The sequence below is a fragment of the Elephantulus edwardii genome, unplaced genomic scaffold, assembly GCF_000299155.1.
Source record: "Elephantulus edwardii isolate Elephantulus edwardi_28Jun2011 unplaced genomic scaffold, EleEdw1.0 scaffold00011, whole genome shotgun sequence".
NCBI lineage: Eukaryota > Metazoa > Chordata > Mammalia > Macroscelidea > Macroscelididae > Elephantulus > Elephantulus edwardii.
In genome coordinates, this window is record NW_006399761.1 from 12,982,057 (window position 1) to 13,003,501 (window position 21,445).

Here is a 21,445-nt window from a genome sequence, read left to right on the forward strand (position 1 = left end):
GTAGACCCCGGAGCCCCGCCCCCGTAGACCCCGGAGCCCCGCCCCTGTAGACCCGTGGAGGGCCTCTGACCCCTATCGTGACATCACCTCTCCAGGTTCGAGAGCCTCGAGCCAGAAATGAACAACCAGGCCTCGCGGGTGGCGGTGGTGAACCAGATCGCACGGCAGCTCATGCACAGCGGCCACCCGAGCGAGAAGGAGATCAAAGCCCAGCAGGACAAGCTCAACACCAGGTGAGCCCCGGGCGGGGAGCGGTCGGTGGAAGATGGGGAGTGGGGCGGCCGGCGGAGGACCGGGAGCCACCCACACTTTGCCAGACGCCCACACGGCCTGGCCTAGGAGAATGAGTGGGGCCGACAGATGCCACATGTCCCCTCGAGGGGCTGAGGAAGGTGAGTGGAGCAGCAGTGTGCCAGGCGTCCCCACGGGCCGTGTCCAGGAATGAACAGGGCCTGCAGTGTGCCAGGCGTCCCCACGGACTGTGTCCAGGGATGAGCAGGGCCTGCAGTGTGCCACGTGTCCCCATAGGTAGGCCCAGCTCGATGAGGTCACTCTCTGAGCCTCGCAGTCAGGAATTTCCTGGACAGGGTCACTGGCTCCATGGGGCTGATGTCATTGCACTGACACCTGCCTTTGGACATCTGGCTCTCTGAGTCACTTCTCTCGCGGGCAGGAGGATGTTGCTGCTGAGGGCCGGGTGTGTGGGTGTGGTGGACAGTGTCGGGACACCACCTGTGTGTCCCTTGTAAAAACTTCTGAAGGAGATTCTAGTACGTGTGAGGTGTCACCGGTCAATTTCAGATCCACTTATACAAAAGGTAGATCTTGGCGCCGCACTCTCTTTCTGTTAAGTTAAACGCTCTGAAGGAAATGAGCTGAGCCGGCTGTTACCGTCTGCCTTGGGGATCCATGCCTGCTTTTCAGAGATGAGAAAAAGGTGCACACAGACCTGAATAAACTGTCCCTTCATGGGACACATCCTTTTGACTTGTCTTCCACAGGTCCCCTCCACGTCAGGCTTTTCCCAGGTTCTGTCGTGACCCGAGGAGTTTGTAGAACACCTGGTGCCCGCATGTCTCATAAGAGCATTTGTTCACCAGAAAGCACGTAGCTTTCGCCTCTCACAGTGCCCTCCCGCCGTCCCCGTCCACAGGTGGAGTCAGTTCCGAGAGCTGGTTGACCGGAAGAAGGACGCGCTGCTCTCGGCCCTTAGCATCCAGAACTACCACCTCGAGTGCAACGAGACCAAATCCTGGATCCGCGAGAAGACCAAGGTGATCGAGTCCACCCAGGACCTGGGCAATGACCTGGCCGGTGTGATGGCCCTGCAGCGCAAGCTGACCGGCATGGAGCGCGACCTGGTGGCCATCGAGGCCAAGCTGAGCGACCTGCAGAAGGAGGCGGAGAAGCTGGAGTCGGAGCACCCGGACCAGGCGCAGGCCATCTTGTCCCGGCTGGCCGAGATCAGCGACGTGTGGGAGGAGATGAAGACCACCCTCAAGAACCGCGAGGCCTCCCTGGGAGAGGCCAGCAAGCTGCAGCAGTTCCTGCGGGACCTGGACGACTTCCAGTCCTGGCTGTCTAGGACCCAGACGGCCATCGCCTCGGAGGACATGCCCAACACGCTGGCCGAGGCGGAGAAGCTGCTGACGCAGCACGAGAACATCAAGAACGAGATCGACAACTACGAGGAGGACTACCAGAAGATGAGGGACATGGGCGAGATGGTCACCCAGGGCCAGACCGACGCGCAGTACATGTTCCTGCGGCAGCGGCTGCAGGCGCTGGACACCGGCTGGAACGAGCTGCACAAGATGTGGGAGAACCGGCAGAACCTGCTGTCGCAGTCGCACGCCTACCAGCTGTTCCTCAGGGACACGAAGCAGGCCGAGGCGTTCCTCAACAACCAGGTAACGCTCCTCTTGGCCTCCCCTCGCTCCCTTCGGAGCGGCCACGGGCGCCCTGTGAGACCCTTCCATGGAAGCCGGGTACTTTATCTGTACGCGAGTCCCTGGATGACGGAGAGACAGGTTTCCCTGGCTCCCACGGTCTTACCGCCCACCCCAGTGACGAGGGCAGGGATTGAGAGCCACGGTCCTGCCTTGGCACTGCCCAGTGGTACAGGTGGTTAGTACGTGCTGCTGGTAACCTGCAGGGCGAAGGGTTAAGTCCACTCACAGACACACATCAGAGGAAAGGCCTCGAGACCCATTTACAGGAAGTTAACCACCGATAATCCTGTGGAACTCTGCTCCGTGCGTGGCTGCGAGTCACCTTCACTCGGCAGCACCCGGTAACAGCTGCTGGCACGGTGGTTAAAGAGCTCCGTTGCTGAACAGGTTGACTGTTCGAACCCACCATCCACTCCACAGAACAAAGATGAGGCCAGCTGTTTCCGCAGATTCCAAAGATTCACAGCTTTGCAAACTTTACAGGCAGCTCTGCCCTTTGGGGTCACTGTGACTCAGGATCAGGTAGATGGCAGTGGTTTGGGGGATTTTGGATTGCGGCTGGCTCCTTGCAGTGGGAGTTTGCATCTTTTAAGCATTCACTGTGTGGTCATAGAACAGCCTCATGGTATCTCAGTCATTGGTAACACTCCTGAAGTAGGCATTTATCAGCCAGCGTGGAAGTTAGAGTGAGGATTGTTTTAAAAAAATAAAACCAAACAACTTTGTCTTTCTTGGTCTGGAAGACAATGGTACAAGGAAGGGAGCAGACAGGAAAACAGCTGAGGGTTGTCCCAAGCATTGAGACCATTGGTCTTTCTCACCAGAGAGCGTGGGGATCAGCTTGAGGCTGATGTGAAGGCTGGGGTCACACGGCGTGCACACTTTGGGAAGAAGTTCAGAGTGTTTAACTAGGAAGGTTTAGTTACTGTGGGCCACTGGGGCTTTGGAGTTTTTTCCCGAGTGTTCCATTTACCTCCTGCAATAGAAGACTATCTGAGCATTATGAAGCAAGTGTTGTCAAGTGTGGCTCATGGGGGAGTCCTGTCCTCTCACGTTTTGGAAATGAGATGCATACTAGCGTATATATACATATTTCTTCCTCCCCCTCAAACCAGGAGTATGTTTTGGCCCACACGGAGATGCCCACCACTCTGGAGGGAGCGGAAGCGGCCATCAAGAAGCAGGAGGACTTCATGACCACCATGGATGCCAATGAGGAGAAGATCAACGCTGTGGTGGACACCGGCCGGAGGCTGGTGAGCGACGGGAACATCAACTCGGACCGCATCCAGGAGAAGGTGGACTCGATCGATGACAGGTGCGGGATCTGAGGTGCTCGGGGGCCCTGCCGCCAGGGGACTCGCCACCTTCTCAGTTAGTGGCCTGAAGAACACTTCAGGTGTTATTTCTCAAGAGGTGAAATAGCACCTTGCACGTTTTAACAGCTGACATAGGAAATCATGGAGCAGCTCTCGGCTGCCGTAGAGTCACATCCCTGTGACAGGACACACACCACACATGTGTCCCCCAGACAGGACAAAGCCCAGTAAGCCAGGCTGGGGCTGCTTAAAGGTCACCGAGGAGCACTGATGCTGAGTGTGGTGGTAGGTGTGTCCGAGTCAGTGAGGCTGGCGCAGGAGAGGGTCACTGTGAGTTACAGGCGATTCAGTGGCCCTGCTTGCTTCAGGGCAGGTAGGTGTGCTGCCAGCCCAAAGGCGTGTGGTTCAAATCCCCAGATGTTCCAAAGGAGGAAGGTGGGCGGTCTCCTCACGTGATTTACAGCCTCTGAAAACCTGGTGGAGGGCCAGCTGCGGGTTGATTCCAACACCATGATACGTAACAGTGATGCATACAGAGCACCAGTGGTACAGTCTGCGGGGAGTTGCAATCTGACCAAAAATGCTCCTCCAGTCACTGGTTCGAATCCGAAGCCAGCTACTCTGAGGGGGGAAGATGGGGGGTTTACTCCCTGTCATTTACAGCCTCCGAAAACTGGTTGGAGGGTCAGCTGTGCACCAGTTGTAAGTTGATAGCAGTGAGCAAGAGCGCTGCGTAGCAGTTGACGCCCAGCGTGTTGGCCGATGGCCCTGAGGGTGGACACCTCCCCACCTGAGCGCTGGCTCTCGGCCTCCTGGTGGGGCCAGCTTTGCAGCCCGGAGATCTCCTGTCCTGCGCTCGTGGTAGCACCTTCAGTCAGTCTGGTGCAGAGGAGTGGGTCTGACCTGTCTTAGGAAGGTGGCTCCGGTGTCTTTCTCACCATGTCCTGTCAGGGCATTTCCCAGTGTGGGCTCTTGGTCACTCAGTGCCGTTGAGCATAAAATACCGAACGCAGGTAACCAGACTTAGGCTCTCACATCTGTGAGGCTGGAAGTTCAAATTCAGGGCGTTGCTGGGTAGCTGCTGTTCTCTGACCTTCACTCTCTGCCAGCAGGCTTTCGAGCTGAGCTTAGAGACATGTCCGCCGTGTGCGCCTCTTTCACACAGCATGCTCCCTCAGGGGTGGCTCTGGATCCGTTCTGTCCTTCTGTAATTCAGAATTGTGTCACTCCTGGGCCACCCCACACTAGAACTGAGTCATTAACATAGATTGAAGGGGCAACCCTGTACTTCATAACAGGGTCACATCCACAGATGCAGAGGACAGGACGCTGATACGTGTTATTAGGGGACACAGGCCACAGCAGTGCTCTTTTTTCTTTTCTGGAAGGTTCTTCTCCCAGCTGAAGGTCAGTGGTCTTCCTTTGGCCCTCACTGCTCACTCACTCTCTCTCCTCTTGTCAGTAAAGTAGGAAATTGGAGACAGGCCCAGGTGGAGTGAAGCTGGCACAGGCTGGTTCTGGTCTGTCCTGTGGGGTCCACCTGGCCCCTGTCACAGCTGACCTTTCCAGTTCTGGTCTGTCCTGTGGGGCCCTGTCACAGCTGACTTTTCCCGTTCTGATCTGTCCTGTGCAGTCGGTACTGGCGTGTCCTTTCCGGTTCTGGTTCGGTCCATTGTGAGGTTGGTGTCTCCGGCATCCAGACGCAGTGGAAAGAACTCTTGCCCACAGCATTGTTTTGTTCTCCCACGTTCAGGGTCTCCTGGGCACTGAGCTAGGCAGCTGACGGTACATCTGAGGTGGTGGTAGTGACTGGCCAGTCCCCTTGACTCCTAACAGCCTGTATCAGCAGGATAGGGCTGCTCCATTGGGTTTCTGCTTTCAGTGGCCGGTCAGTGCACCTGCCTCCCGAGGGGCCTCCTGTGGATTTGACCCGCCAGCCTGTCAGTATTCTGCCAGTGTACTGCTTGTACCTCCCAGGGACCCCTTATTTATATTCAAACCCAAAACCATCCCAACTGCCTTCGCATTGATTATAACCCATAGTGACTGTGCTGATGGCGTTAGGTGCCGTGGAGTCCAATACAGCTCCTAGCGACCCTGTGAACATCACATCTGAACCCTGACCTGGAGAGGACAGAATCTAGGTAATGCCCCTCGGCTTCCAAGGCTGGTGGCCTAGTGGCACGAAGCTGCACTGCAGTCCCTGAAAGGCACGTGGTTCGAGTCCACCCACCAGCTGCTCTGCGGGGAGAAGGTGGACCGTCTCCTCCCGTGTGATTAACTGCCTCTGAATACCCGCCGGAGGGTCAGCTGTGGGGCAGTTCTGACTCGATGGTGCACAACAACAACAACAAAAGCTTTATGGAAGCAAACGGCACCATCTCCCTGCCAGGAATACGTTGTGGGTTCGAACCACGGTCTTTCCTTAAGCAGTGAGCGAGGGCTGCCAGGTGTCTCTAGTCGCCAGTGAATGTGGCTGGCACCACTCGAGCGTTTTCCGAGCCTGCAGTTCCCTCAGCCCACTTAGCCGTGTCCACTCCTCCGAGCTCTCCACACCAGGCCCTTCCTCATTCCCTCCTCTACGTCTCCATCATTGGGACCAGCAGCCCTGAACCGTCAGCTGCCGTGAAGCTTTCCCTTCTTCACCGGCCCCTGTGACAAAGAGAGGTTCTTACAGCAGAAATCCGTTGTGCGTGCCTGAGACTGGATTGTGGGAGGAACCCATCCCCGGTCCCGTGGGGCTGTGTGTCTCTCAGCGAGTCTTCTCAGACCGCGTGTGGGGCTGTTCTTGTGTCCAGCATTTCCATGAACACGGAGAACGGGTTTCTCCGTGCAGCCCCCCAGCGTCTGAGTCTCCACCGTGGTACCTTTGTGAGGCTCCGTGGGAGGGAACCAGCTCTTTGAGTCCAGCCCTTACAGACCCTTTTGTCACTTATTCCATCTCAAGTTCTCGCACTCTTCAAAGTTTGCTTCATTCCCTTAAAATCCCCTAGAAATAGTCGTTGGAATTTGAAGGTGACTTAGAGAATTTTCTTAACATTTCTTCCCCACCTCCTATTTGAATGATCATGTTTTATGTGATTCGGGTGAACATTTGGAGAGCAAGTTAACTTTCTCTTCAACAGTTGTACCCGTTTTGTTTCGTGACGTGATTACGTTCCCCACAGTATCTCAGCTCTCTTCGTCCTTCTGTGTTCACGTTTACCAGGCACACGTCTAACTCTTGATCAAATGCATGTTCTAAAAAGTAAGGCCACGTTCACTCACAACCTTAAAATAATTCTTTTTTGTATGTGACAAGGGACAGTAATGAGATCACATGGCTTTGGCCACTACTAGTTTTTGTTGTTACCAAAGCAGTCTAAAATTTTTAGGTTAACATCACTCCCTTTTGTCCAAACTACTACAGCCCCATGATTTTTTTTTTCTTTCTAGTATGTGTCTTGGTGGTTTTGCGTTGCTCACTAGCTCTTCCATCTTTTACTCATGAAATAATTTATTAGGGAACTCTGGTAGCTAAAGGGTGAACAAAGCAAAACCACCAAGACGGTCACTGAGGAGTCCACTAAGAGTCCATTCTGAATCTGCAGCACTGAGCTGTTATTTTTGTGTAAGTTACCCTGTATAATAAATGTTAAAAAATTATATTACATAATCACTCCACAGAGTTGGAAGCATCCCATAGCAGACCCTCCAGTGGGTTTTCAGAGGCTGTAAATCACTCAGGAGGAGACGTCTTTCTCCCATGGATCAGTTGGTGGATTTGAACTCGGTGCTCTAGGCTTGGCAGTGCAACTTCTTACCTCTAGGCCTTTGTAATACATAGTTCCATTTTATCTTGATGATATAAGCATCTTAAGGTTCAGAAAGAACTTTTTTAAAACTTGAACATTTTCTTGAAGCTTTCTTTAAAAAAAAACATATTCAGAACAAGTCATTGTATTTAAACTTCTAAAAATATCACCGCCTGACTCTGTTTATTCCTTCTTCTGTACTCGTGAGGCCCCCGTGTACTAGCCAGTGCTCTTCTTATCCCATGACCGTGTTCTTCCCCATGCCCAGGTCAGGGATTGGCGTGAGAGACAGACATACACCCACACACACACCCCAGGCACACACATCAACAGGTTGCTTGGAAAACCAGCTGAAAGCCGGTTCTTTTGCTCCTGTGTGCTCCATTCCACTTCCCACCACACTCTCCACCTTGTTCTCAGTGTAGCACAGCTCACGCCGATGGCAATGGGACCATCTGAAAGCAGAAAAGCAGCCCTCTGTGTGACGTTTGTGGAGTGGTGGGAATGAGTGTGTTTGAGACAGCGATGCTGGCACAGGATAGAACGGTGTTTAGGGCTCTTGTACATAGGGTCACTATGAGTCACAAGCGACTCGACGGCACATAACAACAACTCCGTATTGCAGATGGAGAGCCAGAGTGGAGAGCTACACGTGTGTCCTGTCACTGGTGCCCCAGTGGAGTGAGCACCTCACATCCTTTCCCGTTCTCAAGTTCACCAGCTCTTCTCATTCAGTGTGTCCTGTTTTGATGCCCTTGAACTCCAGTTTACCTCATCTGTTAATGGGGTGGAGTGAGATTTCATCTCAGAGGTCCCAACATGACCATTCCCCAGGTTTTTATTTGTGAATGAAAGAGAGAGCGTGTGTATGTGTCTGTCTGTCTTTTCCCCAAGATCAGAATCTGTCGGCATTCATTAGAGTCAGTTATGTCTTGAAGCTGTCAGGGGTTCGTGATCAGACCCATGCAGTATCACTGTTAAGACTCAGGAGTGTATTTGCCAGTGTAAAAGCTAGGTTCACACTACGCTGTGGTCCTCCAAGTGTGCAGTAATGGTATTCTGGAAAGGTGTGACGTCTCGCATTACCAAAATGTGGCAGAGTGAATTGACGTGAACCCATGCTGTACACAATGTGATGTTCACGTTTGTGTTATGTGCCTTCAAATTACAATCAACTCATAGCTGGCCCACCAGCAGGTTTTCAGAGGCTATAAATCAAGGTGGAGAAGACTGCCTCTTTTTCCCCCCCATGGAGTGACTGGTGATTCAGACTTCATGCATTTTGGGTTGGCAGCACAACTCTCCACCCGTTAGGCCACCAGACTGCTCAACACAGAGCTGCTTCAAACCTTCAATCTGGAAATTCGTGACATCTGCAAAGTGCAGTAAAGCCAAACACCATATAAAACTAGATATACCTGCATAGACATTCCTTCAGCCAATTGGGAGTTCATGAGAGAATAAGTATCAAATATACTCCCAGTGCTCAATTTTCTGCACCGTGTTTGCCCATGTTTTTCTCTATAAATAAGCAGTAAGTCCGTATAGGTGCTTCACTGCTTCTGTGACTTGTTTGGCTTGTACTGGTGTTTTCTTCTCATACTAAAGCTTACTCACTGGGAGATCCTAAAATTTCTTACTTGACTCCCATAAATGAGAATTGTAAGCAAACTCTTTTCAGCATTGTATAAAAGTCCAGGGAAGAAATGATGTTGAAAATTGACATTTCAAGATTCTTCTAATTCATTTTTCCTTTCTTTTCTTTCTTTTTTTTTTTTAAATAAATTCACTTCCACAGACACAGGAAGAATCGTGAGGCTGCCAGTGAACTTCTGATGCGGCTGAAAGACAACCGGGATCTCCAGAAATTCCTGCAAGACTGCCAGGAGGTAGGCCGCCTGGGTCCCTCTATTTCCTGTGCCACCAGCGGCCAGTCGGTGTTTGCCTTGAGCTATAACATTAGGTCAGAAATGCCTATCTCTATTTGGATCTCAGGATGGTGAGGTACAGGATCTTATTACTTCCCCGTCCTGCATGTCACCACTTAAAATAATTAAATTGTTGCATAAAATACTATCTTCTAGAACAGTCATTATCCATTATAAAGGCCACTTGTCACGAGGCTAAATTGGAATTCCCTCTACATTTTCATTTAACCAACTTAAATTAATTAAAAGTACAAATGACTTTCCTTTTAATTTTCTAAGCATTCTATGGCTGCCTGTGACTGCTGGCTATTATATTAGACATTATAAAGTTTTAGTGCATAATAACTGTTTCAAAGCATCTTACATTTCTTGTATTAAATATTTAAAGTAGGGTATATTTATAGGCCTCTTGGTCATAGCACTGGTCTGTCCACTTGCTGCACAGAGTTAACTTGTGATTGCTGTGATGCTGAACACTGTGACACTGATGTGTCAAATATGATAATGGTCACCCATGGTGGACAGTGTTTGGTGGAGCTCCCCGATTAAAGCAAGCTGGGAAGCAGGAGGGGCACCCACTTCCGTAAATAGCTTGCCTCTGGAAACCCTATGAACTTGTAGAAATGATGAAAGTTATACAGGTGTTCAGGTCTTTCGTTCATTGAGTTGCTATGAGTTGCCTTCAACTTGATGGCACTTAACAACAACAACGAAGGTATATTTAAGGCATACAAGGAAAAGATCAAAGAGGAGGAACCTAAATCTAAAAAGATCTCAAAGGAAACTGGCTACCAGGGGAAAGAAACTTAAGAAATGTAGATAAACTGAGTCTCTCATCCGGTTGGGACTTTAAATAAGTACCTGATGTAGCAGAAGCCGTCATCCTGATTTCCCATACCGAGTTTTAACGTGGAGTTTTAGTCCACTGATTTTCAGACTCTTGCATGCTCCCCTGACGTGTGTGAACAACTTTCGAAGCAGGAGTTGGCAGAAAATCCTAGTTTCAGCGAGCCAGCAGGTGGGAAGTGTCGTGTGGATTTCCCAAGCACATCATGCCAGAGAACATGCAGAGGTGGACTGTCCACTCTAGTAGAACTAGCCCCCGAGAAAATGGTTGGATGGAGGGCCATCGGGGACACTGCAGAGACCCTGGTGTGGGGGCTTGAGGGCAGTGTCGATGGCTAAGACAATGACACATTGCAGAAACCCCGTGCACACAGATGTGGCTGCGTGGTTAAAGAAACACGGCTTGCTGCCCAGCATGTTAGAGCTTCTGTGGCAGGAGTCCTTCATGTTTATGAAAGTGCCGTCGTCTTCCTGTGAATCTTGTGATCCCTTCTAGCGGCCAGCCCTTGAGAAGGACAGGCCCTCGCTCTGCAGCGTCCACTCCCTCTGCTCTCCGGGAGGGATCCGTGTCTCTCTGGGGATTTACCTGGAGCCAGACAGGCTGAAGTCAGGAGCGCCTCCTTCTAAGTGACACCGAAGCCTCATCAACCCATCTGAATAGGGTACTCATGTAAAGAGGCGTCCGTGTCCTAGCGAGCTCCACCCAGGAGGGTAGAGTTGTGGTTTGTACCGCAGTGAATCCCAAGTAGCCATGAAGGGATGGATGAAGGGGAATCGAGAGAAGTTTGCAGGCGGGGTCCTTGATATTTCACCGGAGACGTCCTCACCGGCCCGTTTGAATTCATGCCATAGTACAGAGGTTTAATGCCCTGGATTCATGGTCAAGAGAATGAACAGACCAGGGTGAAGCCTGGACAAGCTTTGAGAAGAACAGCTGGAAGTGAGCGTGAAAGGAGTGGATAAGGTCGGTCAGTCAGTGGTCCAGTCAGCCCTCTCGTTCTCTCTGAAACTTCCATTCTTCTATTGTCCGCACACACGTACTCAAGGATTTAGAACTAAAAATGTGTGGACAAGTAGGTACAGTGCTAGCCCTGCCCCGTGGGGTCACAGGAAATGACCAGTCTTAGCCGACCTGTAGCTTTGTACTTTGATATCTTCCCTGTTAGTGTCCTTGGTTGGAAAGTATTCACTCTCTCGTCAAGCCCTAGTTCCCTGTGCATGTTACAGATGGGACGGGCTTAGTCCCATGGGATCCCCAAAAGGGCCAGGAAGCCTGTTCACTGGGGCTTTTATGTCACCAAGATGATTTGCAGGCCCCGCAGAGCCTGCTCACCGACAGTCTCCCACATTTGTCCTTTCTTCTTCCTGTTCTGCTTAATTCTCAATGACCCTCATCAAAAGTCAGTGTGGCATGGAGTCCCACGCAGTGTGTCCATACGGCCTCTGCTGGGTGACAGGATTTAAGCCGCTTTTGAGGTGCACTAAAACACTTGACCTAGAAATACACGCTGTTGTGTATTAATCAATATACGTATTGTTCTTATTTGTATAGTCGTGTCATTAACGTCTGCAGTGCATTCTGAGAGACGATATTAGTGGATTTGGATGTTGTGAACACCATGTTCTATCCAGGCAGTGCCCAGATTACAGGTGAAGAATCCACTTAGGAAAGGATTCCTAAAGCTCTTAAGCCTAATTTGTAAGCAACAGTTAAGTGCTCTTTTTTGTCTAGTGTCAGTTAATCACATGTTTGCCTTAGAAAGTGTATAACCTTCTATACATAAAGTCATTAAAGAAACCCTTCTAAATACACCAAAACCTCTTTACATAACTGTGCCCCATAATGATAATGTTTCAGTGTTCTTCACAAGGCAGTACCTGTTACTACAAACTGTTGTGTACACCTTGAATTTTTCTCATTAGAGGCTTTAAAGGGCCCTGGTCCATGGATAGATGTGGTTCAGTGAACATTTTGTATTGTGTGATTGTCTGTGTGTTATTCTTTAGCTGTAACTTTCAGTCTCAGAAAGATTAGAGTTGTTGTGCAGAACAGCTCTGCATTTGAGAATAATACACCCATTGCAGCAGTAGGTAACTTACAGAGTCCTCAAAGGTCAAGTTTAATACCATTATAGACTTTCAGAGCCCTGGGTGCTGTGAAGAGTGCTAACACAGTTGTTAATCAGAAGGTTGGCGGTTCAAGTCTACTCAGAGGCAGTGCGTGAGAAAAGACGGGTGGTCTCCTGCTGAAGCTATGCTTGACACGCAAGTGGTCACCACGGGTCAAAGCTAAACAGCTCCAGCACCAGTACTGACGTCCACTATTGTTCAAGAACCAGGGAGTCCAGGGCTTTGTCTGTCCGCTCCTTTTCTTAGGAGCAACTTGGCTCCAGACTTGGATTATGGCATTTGTCCTTGTGACACCCCTATCAGCACTGTCTGGAGGGGACAGCCGCCACAATAGCAAAGCAGTAAATAACCAGACATCGACCCGTTCCTGCTTATGGAGGCGGTACAAAGAACTTCATCATTTTTGTGTCATGGAAGTACAGCATCTTAATGAATCAGTGATTTAAAAAACCCCCACAGCATTTTGCTTTATTCTCTCTCACCACACCTCCTGCTCTCTGGTCCTTTCTCCTCCCAGGAGGGCAGGAGAGTTAGACATGTCCAGAATAGGGATGAAGAGTCCAGGACTGAGCCTGGAGCCCTGATTCTGACTCAGCATTCTCTGAAGCCTGCTGCACTCTGCACAGCCTTCTTTTCTGCAGAGAATGAGTGTATTCTTAAGTGACCTTTGCAAATGCCCACAAATAATAACTGAGCTTTGTTGCAGAATGCTGATGGCCCAGTCGAGTCCCACAGGTCCACTTCATTATGTGACTGCGCCTGATGCTTTATCTGTAGGGTGATGTGTTCAGCAAAGAGCAGATTTGTTTATGAGCCTCTGACTTTTCTTTTCCCCCCCTTCCTTTTTTTTTTTTTTTTAATTCCTCTTGAGTAGGTGGTTATGAATAGAGAATATATGTGAATGCCCTTGGCACTTTCGGAAACGCCTTGCATTGTTTTTTATCTCTGTATGTGAAGATAATACAGAAAAAGGGGTTTATCATTTCAGGTCTTTTTTGCCTTTGTCCCTCCCCCCCTAGATTGAAGAGCTCTCGTTTTTTCCAAGTTTCAGCTATTCAGATAATAGAAATAGAGAGATGTAATTCCTCTACTTCTGTGTCTGTGTGACTGATTGTATAGGAATTTTATATTATTTTTTCTTGTTGTTTGAGTGAGATTCCACAGAGCAACTTCGTCTCCCCTTCAATAGTTTGTCCACATTTTCTTCCATAACTTCAGTTTTAACCCCTTTGAGGTAAGAACATCCTATGTCTCCCTGATTCTCTGGTTCCGTGTGTCCACCTTGCTTTTCAAACATTTGATATCGTGGTTGATTGGGGTACATCCCTCAGCTGTACTTGTGCATGCACCTTATGGGCCTGTTGTTGGGGTCAGAGTTGGACTCTAGGAGTGGGTTCCGTTTCCGATTTGAAGGGTTCCTGGGGGCCATGGTCTCAGAGATTCTTTTTTTTTTTCCCTTGGCAAAGAAACCTGGACAACATTTATTAGACAAGGTAGGGAAAGTTCTCACTCAGCATTATAAAAAAGGACAGTCTGATATCAACTGTTACAGAAATAAGACGGAAAATTTTAACAAACTGTTTTAACAAACTATTTTCTTAAAGAGACTTCCTCCACTGCCAGAGATCTTGAATAGCCTCCTGGTCTGTCATCCGGAAGCAATTCTTCACATAATTGATGAATTTGGCTTCCACTTTGGGAAGAGAACCTCCTTTTTGTATACTTGCTTGCATTTTTGCTTTAACGTCTTCTACAGAACTAGGTCCTTTTGGAGTTTTGGGAGTTTTTTCCTGTTTTTTGAAAGATTCTTGTCCTTTTGATCGTGGAGTTGACGGTTTTGAGTCTTTTCCATTCTGGTTTGATTTTTGTGCATTTTTGGCTGGAGTAACCCTTATAGATTTCTTCCCTGGTGCTTTTTCTTCAGCCTCACCATCATCAAACTCATCATCTTCATCTTCATCATCGTCGTCATCATCATCGTCAACCTCTTCATCAGTGGCAAGTTTCACCTTTTTCTGTGGAATTTTGTTACCACCTGCAGGGGCAGATCTCTTTCCTGAAATACTTAAGAGTTTCACATACTCCTCCTCTTCTTCATCTGACTCTGCGTTTTCCTCCACAGCTACTGAGTGTTGTCCACTTATATGCACAGGCCCTGAGCCACACTTCAATCGTAAGACGACAGGTGGTGTTATTTCAAAGCCCCCAAGCGAAACCGTTGGCTGTACAGACTTTCAAAGTTGCCAGTGTTCCTTTAATTGGGCTGCCCTGATAATTCATTACCTCTGCTTCAACAATGTGCAAATTCATCCTTTGCACCAGCCCCCTAAACTGACTGTTCTTAAAGATAACTGGTGCTTATTCTCATCATTATCCACCTTAAAGTGATAATCTACGTCAGCTTTCAGTTCACAACCGAAAAGGTAGTTTTGAGGCCGCAGGGGGCTCATGTCCATATCCATCGAATCTTCCATTGGTTGGTGGCTCACGTTTAAGTGAGAGAGGACGGCAATAAATCAGCACTGTTGCACAGAACAGCCACGCAGGACGGAATCACAGCAGTGGTCTCAGAGATTCTAGGAGTCTCTTCACACCAGAATATCTGGTCCTTTATTAAGATTTTAATTTTTTTTATTATTATTTTTTTGTATGTACCATCAAATTGGATCTGACTGGTACAGGAGGAGATTGCCCCTCCTTCTCCAGCAGAGCATCTCGTGGATTAGAACTGCATACCCTCTGGGATTACAGTGCATTCTCTTGCCCCTAGGCCACCAGAGCTCCCTTGATGTTAAATTTTGTTCTACATTCTTCTTCCACTCTGCCCAGGACCTTCTGTGTTGAGCCTGCTCGGGTCAGTTGATACTGAGAGCCAGGCCCCTCCACTAGTTCTGGTCTCGGGCTGGGGAAGGCTGAGGTTTGTTAATGGTGGTCCACTAGTCCTTCAAACTAAACTCTTCTTCCTCCTCCTCCTCCTTACTGCTGTCGAGTCGAGCACAACTCTTAGCGACCCTATGAACAAAAGGCCTGAAGCCTTTGTATAACCATCATCATTTCTCTTAAGTTCATAGAGTTTCAAGAGGCATGTGGTCTAGGAAGTGGACACCACGCCTGCTTCCAACTTTGAGTCTTTGATTTTCTCTGTTTTCTGCCCCGAACAGGAAGAGACTCATACTTAAATCTTAGTTGCTTGCAGAATTCTTTTTGAATAGTAGGAAATGTTGTATTTCTTGGTGTGTCATATATTTAAGGATTTTTGCGTGCAGCAGGCTTTCTGAGTTTTGCTCGAGTTCAGTAAAGAGAAGGTCAGAGTTCTTCAGAGCTCTCTTTGTTTTTCAAGGTGCCTCCTTTCCCTCCATGTGGTGCATAGAAAGGTGGAGACAGACAGGTGACCAGAGTTCACTCTGTTCAGAACCAGGGTGCTGCCATGACCCCCGTTGCCTCTCTCTGACCTTGTTTTCAGAGAATAGCCTTTCTGTTGCAACAGATTTATGGGGATGCCCCTCCCAGCCCGGAACACTAGTGAATGGCCTTGAACCTGTCAGTTTTGGGAGGACTCACTGTTGGGTTTACACCACCTCTGAAGCTCAGGAGATGGTGCCATGACGGAGCCTGGGTTTTCATGTGTAGAGGCAGCAGCTGCTGTACAGCGTGGATTCTCATATTCATGCAGGAGGAGCGCTTTGTTTCCTGAAGACATTTGTTTCCGATGCTTGGCTCTGTGCGTCCACAGCTGGACACAAGGGCCACTCTGCCCAAGCCAGGATCGTGTGTGAAAAAGGAGTCAGTACTCTGTTGTGACCAGTCCCAAGCTGGCCGTACTGAGCAGGGACTGGGTCTGGAGAAGTGACCCCAGAGCCTGGGGTTTGGCTGGCTCCCACCCCTGAACCTCAGATAACCCCATCTTACCTGTAAGTGGCTGACAGGTTCCCTCATTTTTCTGAGCTCAGATCCATGAAGACATGCCGGGTCTCACCCTCAAGTCCAGTGAAGTGTTCTTGATCTGAGTGGAAGGTTCTTTAGAGCTTTAGGAAAAGAGGTGAAGGAATCTGAGACCACCATTGTTGTTTTAAGGCTGTTTATGTCTCTGGCCGTCCCCTAGATGGGCCTGTGACAGGAGGCTGAAGGAGCAGTCTCTCTGCCTCTTTTTCCCTTTGAAGAAAGAGCTGAAAGAAGTGGAAAGATTGCTTAGTGGAGTAAGAGACAGTCATGGCTCCCATGGTGGGGCTGACACAGGTATTTGGAAAGGTGGTTAGTTGCCTGGACTGTTGGGCCAGGATTTCAAACACAACCTTTGGAGGAAGCTGGTGAAGAGCACAGTGGTGTTTTGAAAGCTGGCACCTGCGCCTGTGTGGATTCCTGGGTTTCGTGGACTCTGAAGCCGAGTCCCGGTGCACCTGCCACAATGGGCCAGCACCCGAGCATCACGGTAGTCTGTTGGCATGGATGCCGGCTTTGTGCACCGTACAGCACAGACACGGGCGTTTTCTGGGCAGAAGGAAGTAGGTCTTGAGTCATAATCTCTGAAGCCTCCCTGACTTTTCTCCCCCCAGCTGTCTCTCTGGATCAATGAGAAGATGCTCACGGCCCAGGACATGTCTTACGATGAAGCCAGGAACCTGCACAGTAAGTGGCTGAAACACCAGGCGTTCATGGCTGAGCTCGCCTCCAACAAAGAATGGCTGGACAAAATTGAGAAGGTGAGACGCTTGCTCAGGGCTCCCGGCCGGTGGGGTGACCGTGGCGAGGGCGTGAGGATCGGGGACCCACACACCTTTGTCTTTCTTTCTTAATCTTATTGTGGTGAATTGTAATGTTTTCCACTTCAGCGACATTAATGAAATTCACAACGTTATGCAGTCATTTCTGTTTCATCATCAAAGCTTCATGACCTATTCAGTGTCATGAGGATGGCACAGGATAGGGTAAAGGTCAGATCTGTTGTTCTTAGGGTCACTAGGCATTGAACCCTGCTCATGTCCAGTCCGTTTTTGTCTTACGCATTTATCTATGCTATGTATCAGCCGTACCATTCAATGTTTCCAAGGTTCATCCATAGTTGTTACATGCCGTCGGGTCTGGACCGACTCCTAGCTGACCCTCCAGCAGGTTTTCAGAGCCTTGAAATCGCGTGAGAGGAGATTGCCCATCTTTGCCCTGCAGAGCTGCTGGTGGATTTGAACTGCCTACCCTTCGGCTGTCAGCCCAACTCCTTACCACTAGGCCACCAGAGCTTCCTTCATCCGTGTACCACATGTACCAGAATTTTTCCTTACGGCCCACTGACTCTGGTGACCTGGTGGACAGGGCATTGTGCTGACAACCCAAAGGCGGGTAGTTTGAATCCACCAGCTGCTTCAAGGGAGAAAGATGGGCAGTCTCTTCTGTGTCATTTACAGCCTCTGACAATTTGCGAGAGGTTTAGCTATGAGTCGGTTCCTCCTTGACGGCATCCAACAACTACATCTTATATTACATAAGAAAAATAAGCTGACATTGAAAAAACAGTCTCGTACACAAGTGTATGTGGCTAGACCATGTCGTTTATTTCTTGGCTTCTCTTTAATAATCATTGGCCACCATGATTCCCCAAACGGCACTTGGAGTTGAAAGAGTTGAGAATAAATTGTCTCTGGCATGGTATAACTTAGGATAAAATCATCTTAGTCTTATCATTTTATAAAGCTTGTTGCCACATTATTCACAATAGTCAAAATGTGCGAACAAACTATAAATCGGCCCCAACTCGACATCAGTGAGTTGGCCCAGGGCGATGTGTACAGCATGATGGAACTTGAGAAGGAGTTTCCCCTCTGCCTATCTCCCTTCACACGCTTTAAGTTTCAGACTCTGAACTGGGGAAGTACTGTTATGGGATTTTTCAGGGCAGGGGCTGTCGGAGAGGGTGAAGCCTTGAGTTAGGAGTGTGAAATGCCCCCTTGCTTCATAGCTGAAGTTCTGTGTGCCCAGACCTCACGACATGCACACAAGGCTCATGGAGTTATAAAGCCCTGCTGCTTCCTGGGGAAAGTCGTGTGTGTTTTGACTGAGGGGGTCACATTGGCAGAGAACTATCTCGGGCTGGTTTCCCTCGGCCATGTCCACCCTCTACCACGCTGAGTTTGCCTCTGATCACTCTGCTTTGTGGCTTCTAGGAAGGGATGCAGCTCATCTCCGAGAAGCCCGAGACGGAGGCCGTGGTCAAAGAGAAGCTCACCGGCCTGCACAAGATGTGGGAAGTCCTGGAGTCCACCACCCAGACCAAAGCCCAGCGGCTCTTTGACGCCAACAAGGCCGAGCTCTTCACCCAGAGCTGTGCGGATCTGGACAAGTGGCTGCTGGGCCTGGAGAGCCAGATTCAGTCCGATGATTATGGCAAAGACCTCACCAGCGTCAACATCCTGCTGAAGAAGCAGCAGGCAAGTGGGCCAGCCCCGTGCGTCCCCGGCCAGGTTCTTTCCTGGTCACTTCTCCCTGGTGTACCCTCACGCTGCGTCCGCGGGCACCTGCCTGCTATGAGTGAGGCCTTTAGTCCTGGTGTGCCCTCACGCTGCGTCTGCAGGCACCTGCCTAGGCCGTTAGCTCTGGTGTGCCCTCACACTGCGTCCGCGGGCACCTGCCTGGTACAAGCAGGGGCTCTAGCCCTGGCGGCATCGGGAGGTCATCCCAGAGCCAACCGCACAGACTCTTAACTGTAGTGGTCATACCAGAGGACCGTCCTTGGGGGTGATTTCTTCCTGGTTGATCAGTATTATCCCTGCTGGATATGCTTCTCTCTTCAAGTTGCATTTTGCGTGAAGGAAACTAACTTCTCTTGTTTGCATAGCTTGCTGTTCAACGTCTAGCTATATGAGAGTTATCAGAGTTGTTCAAGGTACTTGACAGACAGTAGAAGAAATCTAATAGTTTATTCATTTATGTAAGTCACCTTACAAGAAAGCAGGTCCAGTGAGGTGGAGAAAGCCAGTCAGTGGCTGGGTCCGAGCCCCACCGTCCTGGAGCCGGTCACTACATAAGCCAGTCAGGGGGCAGGTCCCAGCCCCACCGTCCTGGGTGGCCCAGTCACTGCGGAAGCCCAGCTTTGCCGAGTCCCACAGCTTTATTCTGCGTGGTAAAATCCACCCTTCCTTGGCATGACGGTGTGGTTTCCCTGCTCTTCACGTTATTAAGCAGAAAGCTGTTTCCCCCCCACAAGACACAGCTGCCTTCCCTTCCTACGTATAAAGGAGCCACTTAGGTCACAGGTTCTAAGCCTCTTGTCTGCAGCTGACAGTGTGGTCCCTGGGTGGTGTTTCCCGGATGGGGCACCTCTGCTTCCACTGTTGTTGTTTTCTTCATGTAAATAAGTAGTTTGTGTGATATTAGCGGCTTATATCCTACATGCAGAAAGAGTGTTTCTGCTTTCTGGCTGAACCCACGGGAGCTCTGGGGGCCTGTGGGTACAGAGTTGCACCGGCAGCCCAAAGGCAGGCTTTTCGAACCCAGCAGCTGCTCCTGGGGGCACAGTGAACAGTCTCTTCCCACGCAGTTTATCGCCTCTGAAAACCCGCGGGAGGGTCTGCCGTGAGTCGGATGTAACTCTGGTCAAGTCGCGGAGCCTGGCTGCCCTTTCTCACCTGTGAGATCTAAAACCTCGTTGGGTCCTGTGATGAACAGGACCCAGCTTTCGCACGGCTCCTCGACAGACCACAGATGCTTGCCATTCTCCCAGAATCCGTTCTTGTTTTCTCTTACCGTTCCTTCCCCAGCCCCCAGATAAGCTTGGCTCTTACTCTAAGTTTAAAAATCCCTGGGACAAGATTATAAAAATAAAGTCAACCGTTGAAGTGGGGATTGAACGGCAGCGTGGTAGATCCTAGAGCCGTTTCTGGGCTCTGCACAGAGCACATGTCTGTTCCTCAGCCTTCCCCTTGGCCAGCCCTGAGAGCAGGCATTTCCCGGGGCCTCTGTGCTGTGCGTGGGGTGAGCGTGGGTCCGTCTCCCGCCCGCAGATGCTGGAGAACCAGATGGAAGTGCGGAAGAAGGAGATCGAGGAGCTGCAGAGCCAGGCGCAGGCCCTGAGCCAGGAGGGCAAGAGCACGGACGAGGTGGACAGCAAACGTCTCACGGTGCAGACCAAGTTCATGGAGCTGCTGGAGCCCTTGAACGAAAGGAAGCACAACCTGCTGGCCTCCAAGGAGATCCACCAGTTCAACCGGGACGTGGAGGACGAGATTGTGAGTGTCCGGGGCCCAGGGCCTGCTGAGCCGTCACAGCCCAAGCTGCATGGAGGCCACTCTTTGGTCCCTCGGTGGTGAAGCCATTGCCATGCTTGGCTGCTGACCAGAGGGTCATAGGTTTGCGTCCAGCCCGAGAAACCACAGATAAAAGGCCTGATAATCTACCTCCCATAAAACTTCACCCTTGAAGACCCCATGGAGCACACTTCTCTGACCTGCTGAGAACGGGGGTCCCAGGAGTTGAGATCAACTCTTAACTGGTTTCCTTATTCTCTTAAAATGCAAGACTGTGGTCCTTGTGGGTTTTCCAGAGACGTGGTGGGATTTTAGGGGGACGCTCTCGTGGTAAAGTCCATAGGGAGCTGTGCTTCTAAGCCAGTGGTTCAGACCCACCAGCAGCTCCGCAGGAGAGGGATAGAGGGCCTCCCATGTCGCCTGCAGCCTCCGAAATCCAAGGGAGGGTCAGCTGTGAATGCAGCTCCGCTGAAGTGAATGTAGAGCTTTAAGACACCCCCTCCCCAGGCGTGGTGCTAAACCAAGCAGGGAATGAAGAGTCCTGAAGAGCGGAGCTTAGGAGGGAAGTGGGGCTGGAGAGACCAACCCCAGCTCCGTATCTGAGAGAGGGACATGTCCTGGGGCGACCCTCGTTGGTGGCCGCCACACCATCGTGACCAGCCTCTGCCGCCCCTACCCCCTGTCCCTGCCCCGTGATTGAGTCTGCTGTCTCAGGACTCACCTCCTGTGCACCGTTCTTTCCAGCTATGGGTTGGAGAGAGGATGCCTTTGGCCACTTCCACGGATCACGGTCACAACCTCCAGACTGTCCAGCTGTTAATAAAGAAGAACCAGGTGAGTGTGTGCCCTCGTGGGCCGGCGGCACGTGAATAGTCGCTGCTGTCAGGAGGCTGGAGCACTTTGAAGGCCGGAGGTCACTTCTGGCCCTCGTGGTGGTCACAGTGTGATAACCTCCCGCGTGTCCCCGCTCCGCAGACCCTCCAGAAGGAGATCCAGGGCCACCAGCCCCGCATCGACGACATCTTCGAGAGGAGCCAGAGCATCGTGGGCGACAGCAGCAGCCTCAGCGCCGAGGCCATCAGGCAGAGGCTGGCTGACCTGAAGCAGCTCTGGGGTCAGCTCATTGAGGAGACGGAGAAGCGCCACCGGCGGCTGGAGGAGTCGCACAAGGCCCAGCAGTACTACTTCGACGCGGCCGAGGCCGAGGCCTGGATGAGCGAACAGGAGCTGTACATGATGTCT

At 50.5% G+C, this 21,445-nt stretch overlaps 1 protein-coding gene and 1 pseudogene across 3 annotated transcripts in view; one reads left to right on the forward strand and one right to left on the reverse strand.

The window, feature by feature from the left end:
- SPTBN1 (spectrin, beta, non-erythrocytic 1) overlaps positions 1-21,445 on the forward strand; it is a 166,285-nt gene that overhangs the window by 124,213 nt on the left and 20,627 nt on the right. For all 3 annotated transcript variants that reach the window (XM_006880924.1, XM_006880923.1, XM_006880925.1), the window contains exons 14-22: positions 96-233; positions 1,154-1,910; positions 3,068-3,270; positions 8,864-8,954; positions 16,523-16,669; positions 18,125-18,388; positions 19,961-20,185; positions 20,948-21,037; positions 21,179-21,445. The exon at positions 21,179-21,445 is cut by the window's right edge. In XM_006880924.1, coding sequence (XP_006880986.1) covers positions 96-233; positions 1,154-1,910; positions 3,068-3,270; positions 8,864-8,954; positions 16,523-16,669; positions 18,125-18,388; positions 19,961-20,185; positions 20,948-21,037; positions 21,179-21,445 — 2,182 coding nt within the window. The remainder of the gene's footprint in view (positions 1-95; positions 234-1,153; positions 1,911-3,067; positions 3,271-8,863; positions 8,955-16,522; positions 16,670-18,124; positions 18,389-19,960; positions 20,186-20,947; positions 21,038-21,178) is intronic.
- Positions 13,568-14,443, reverse strand: LOC102871415 (annotated as a pseudogene).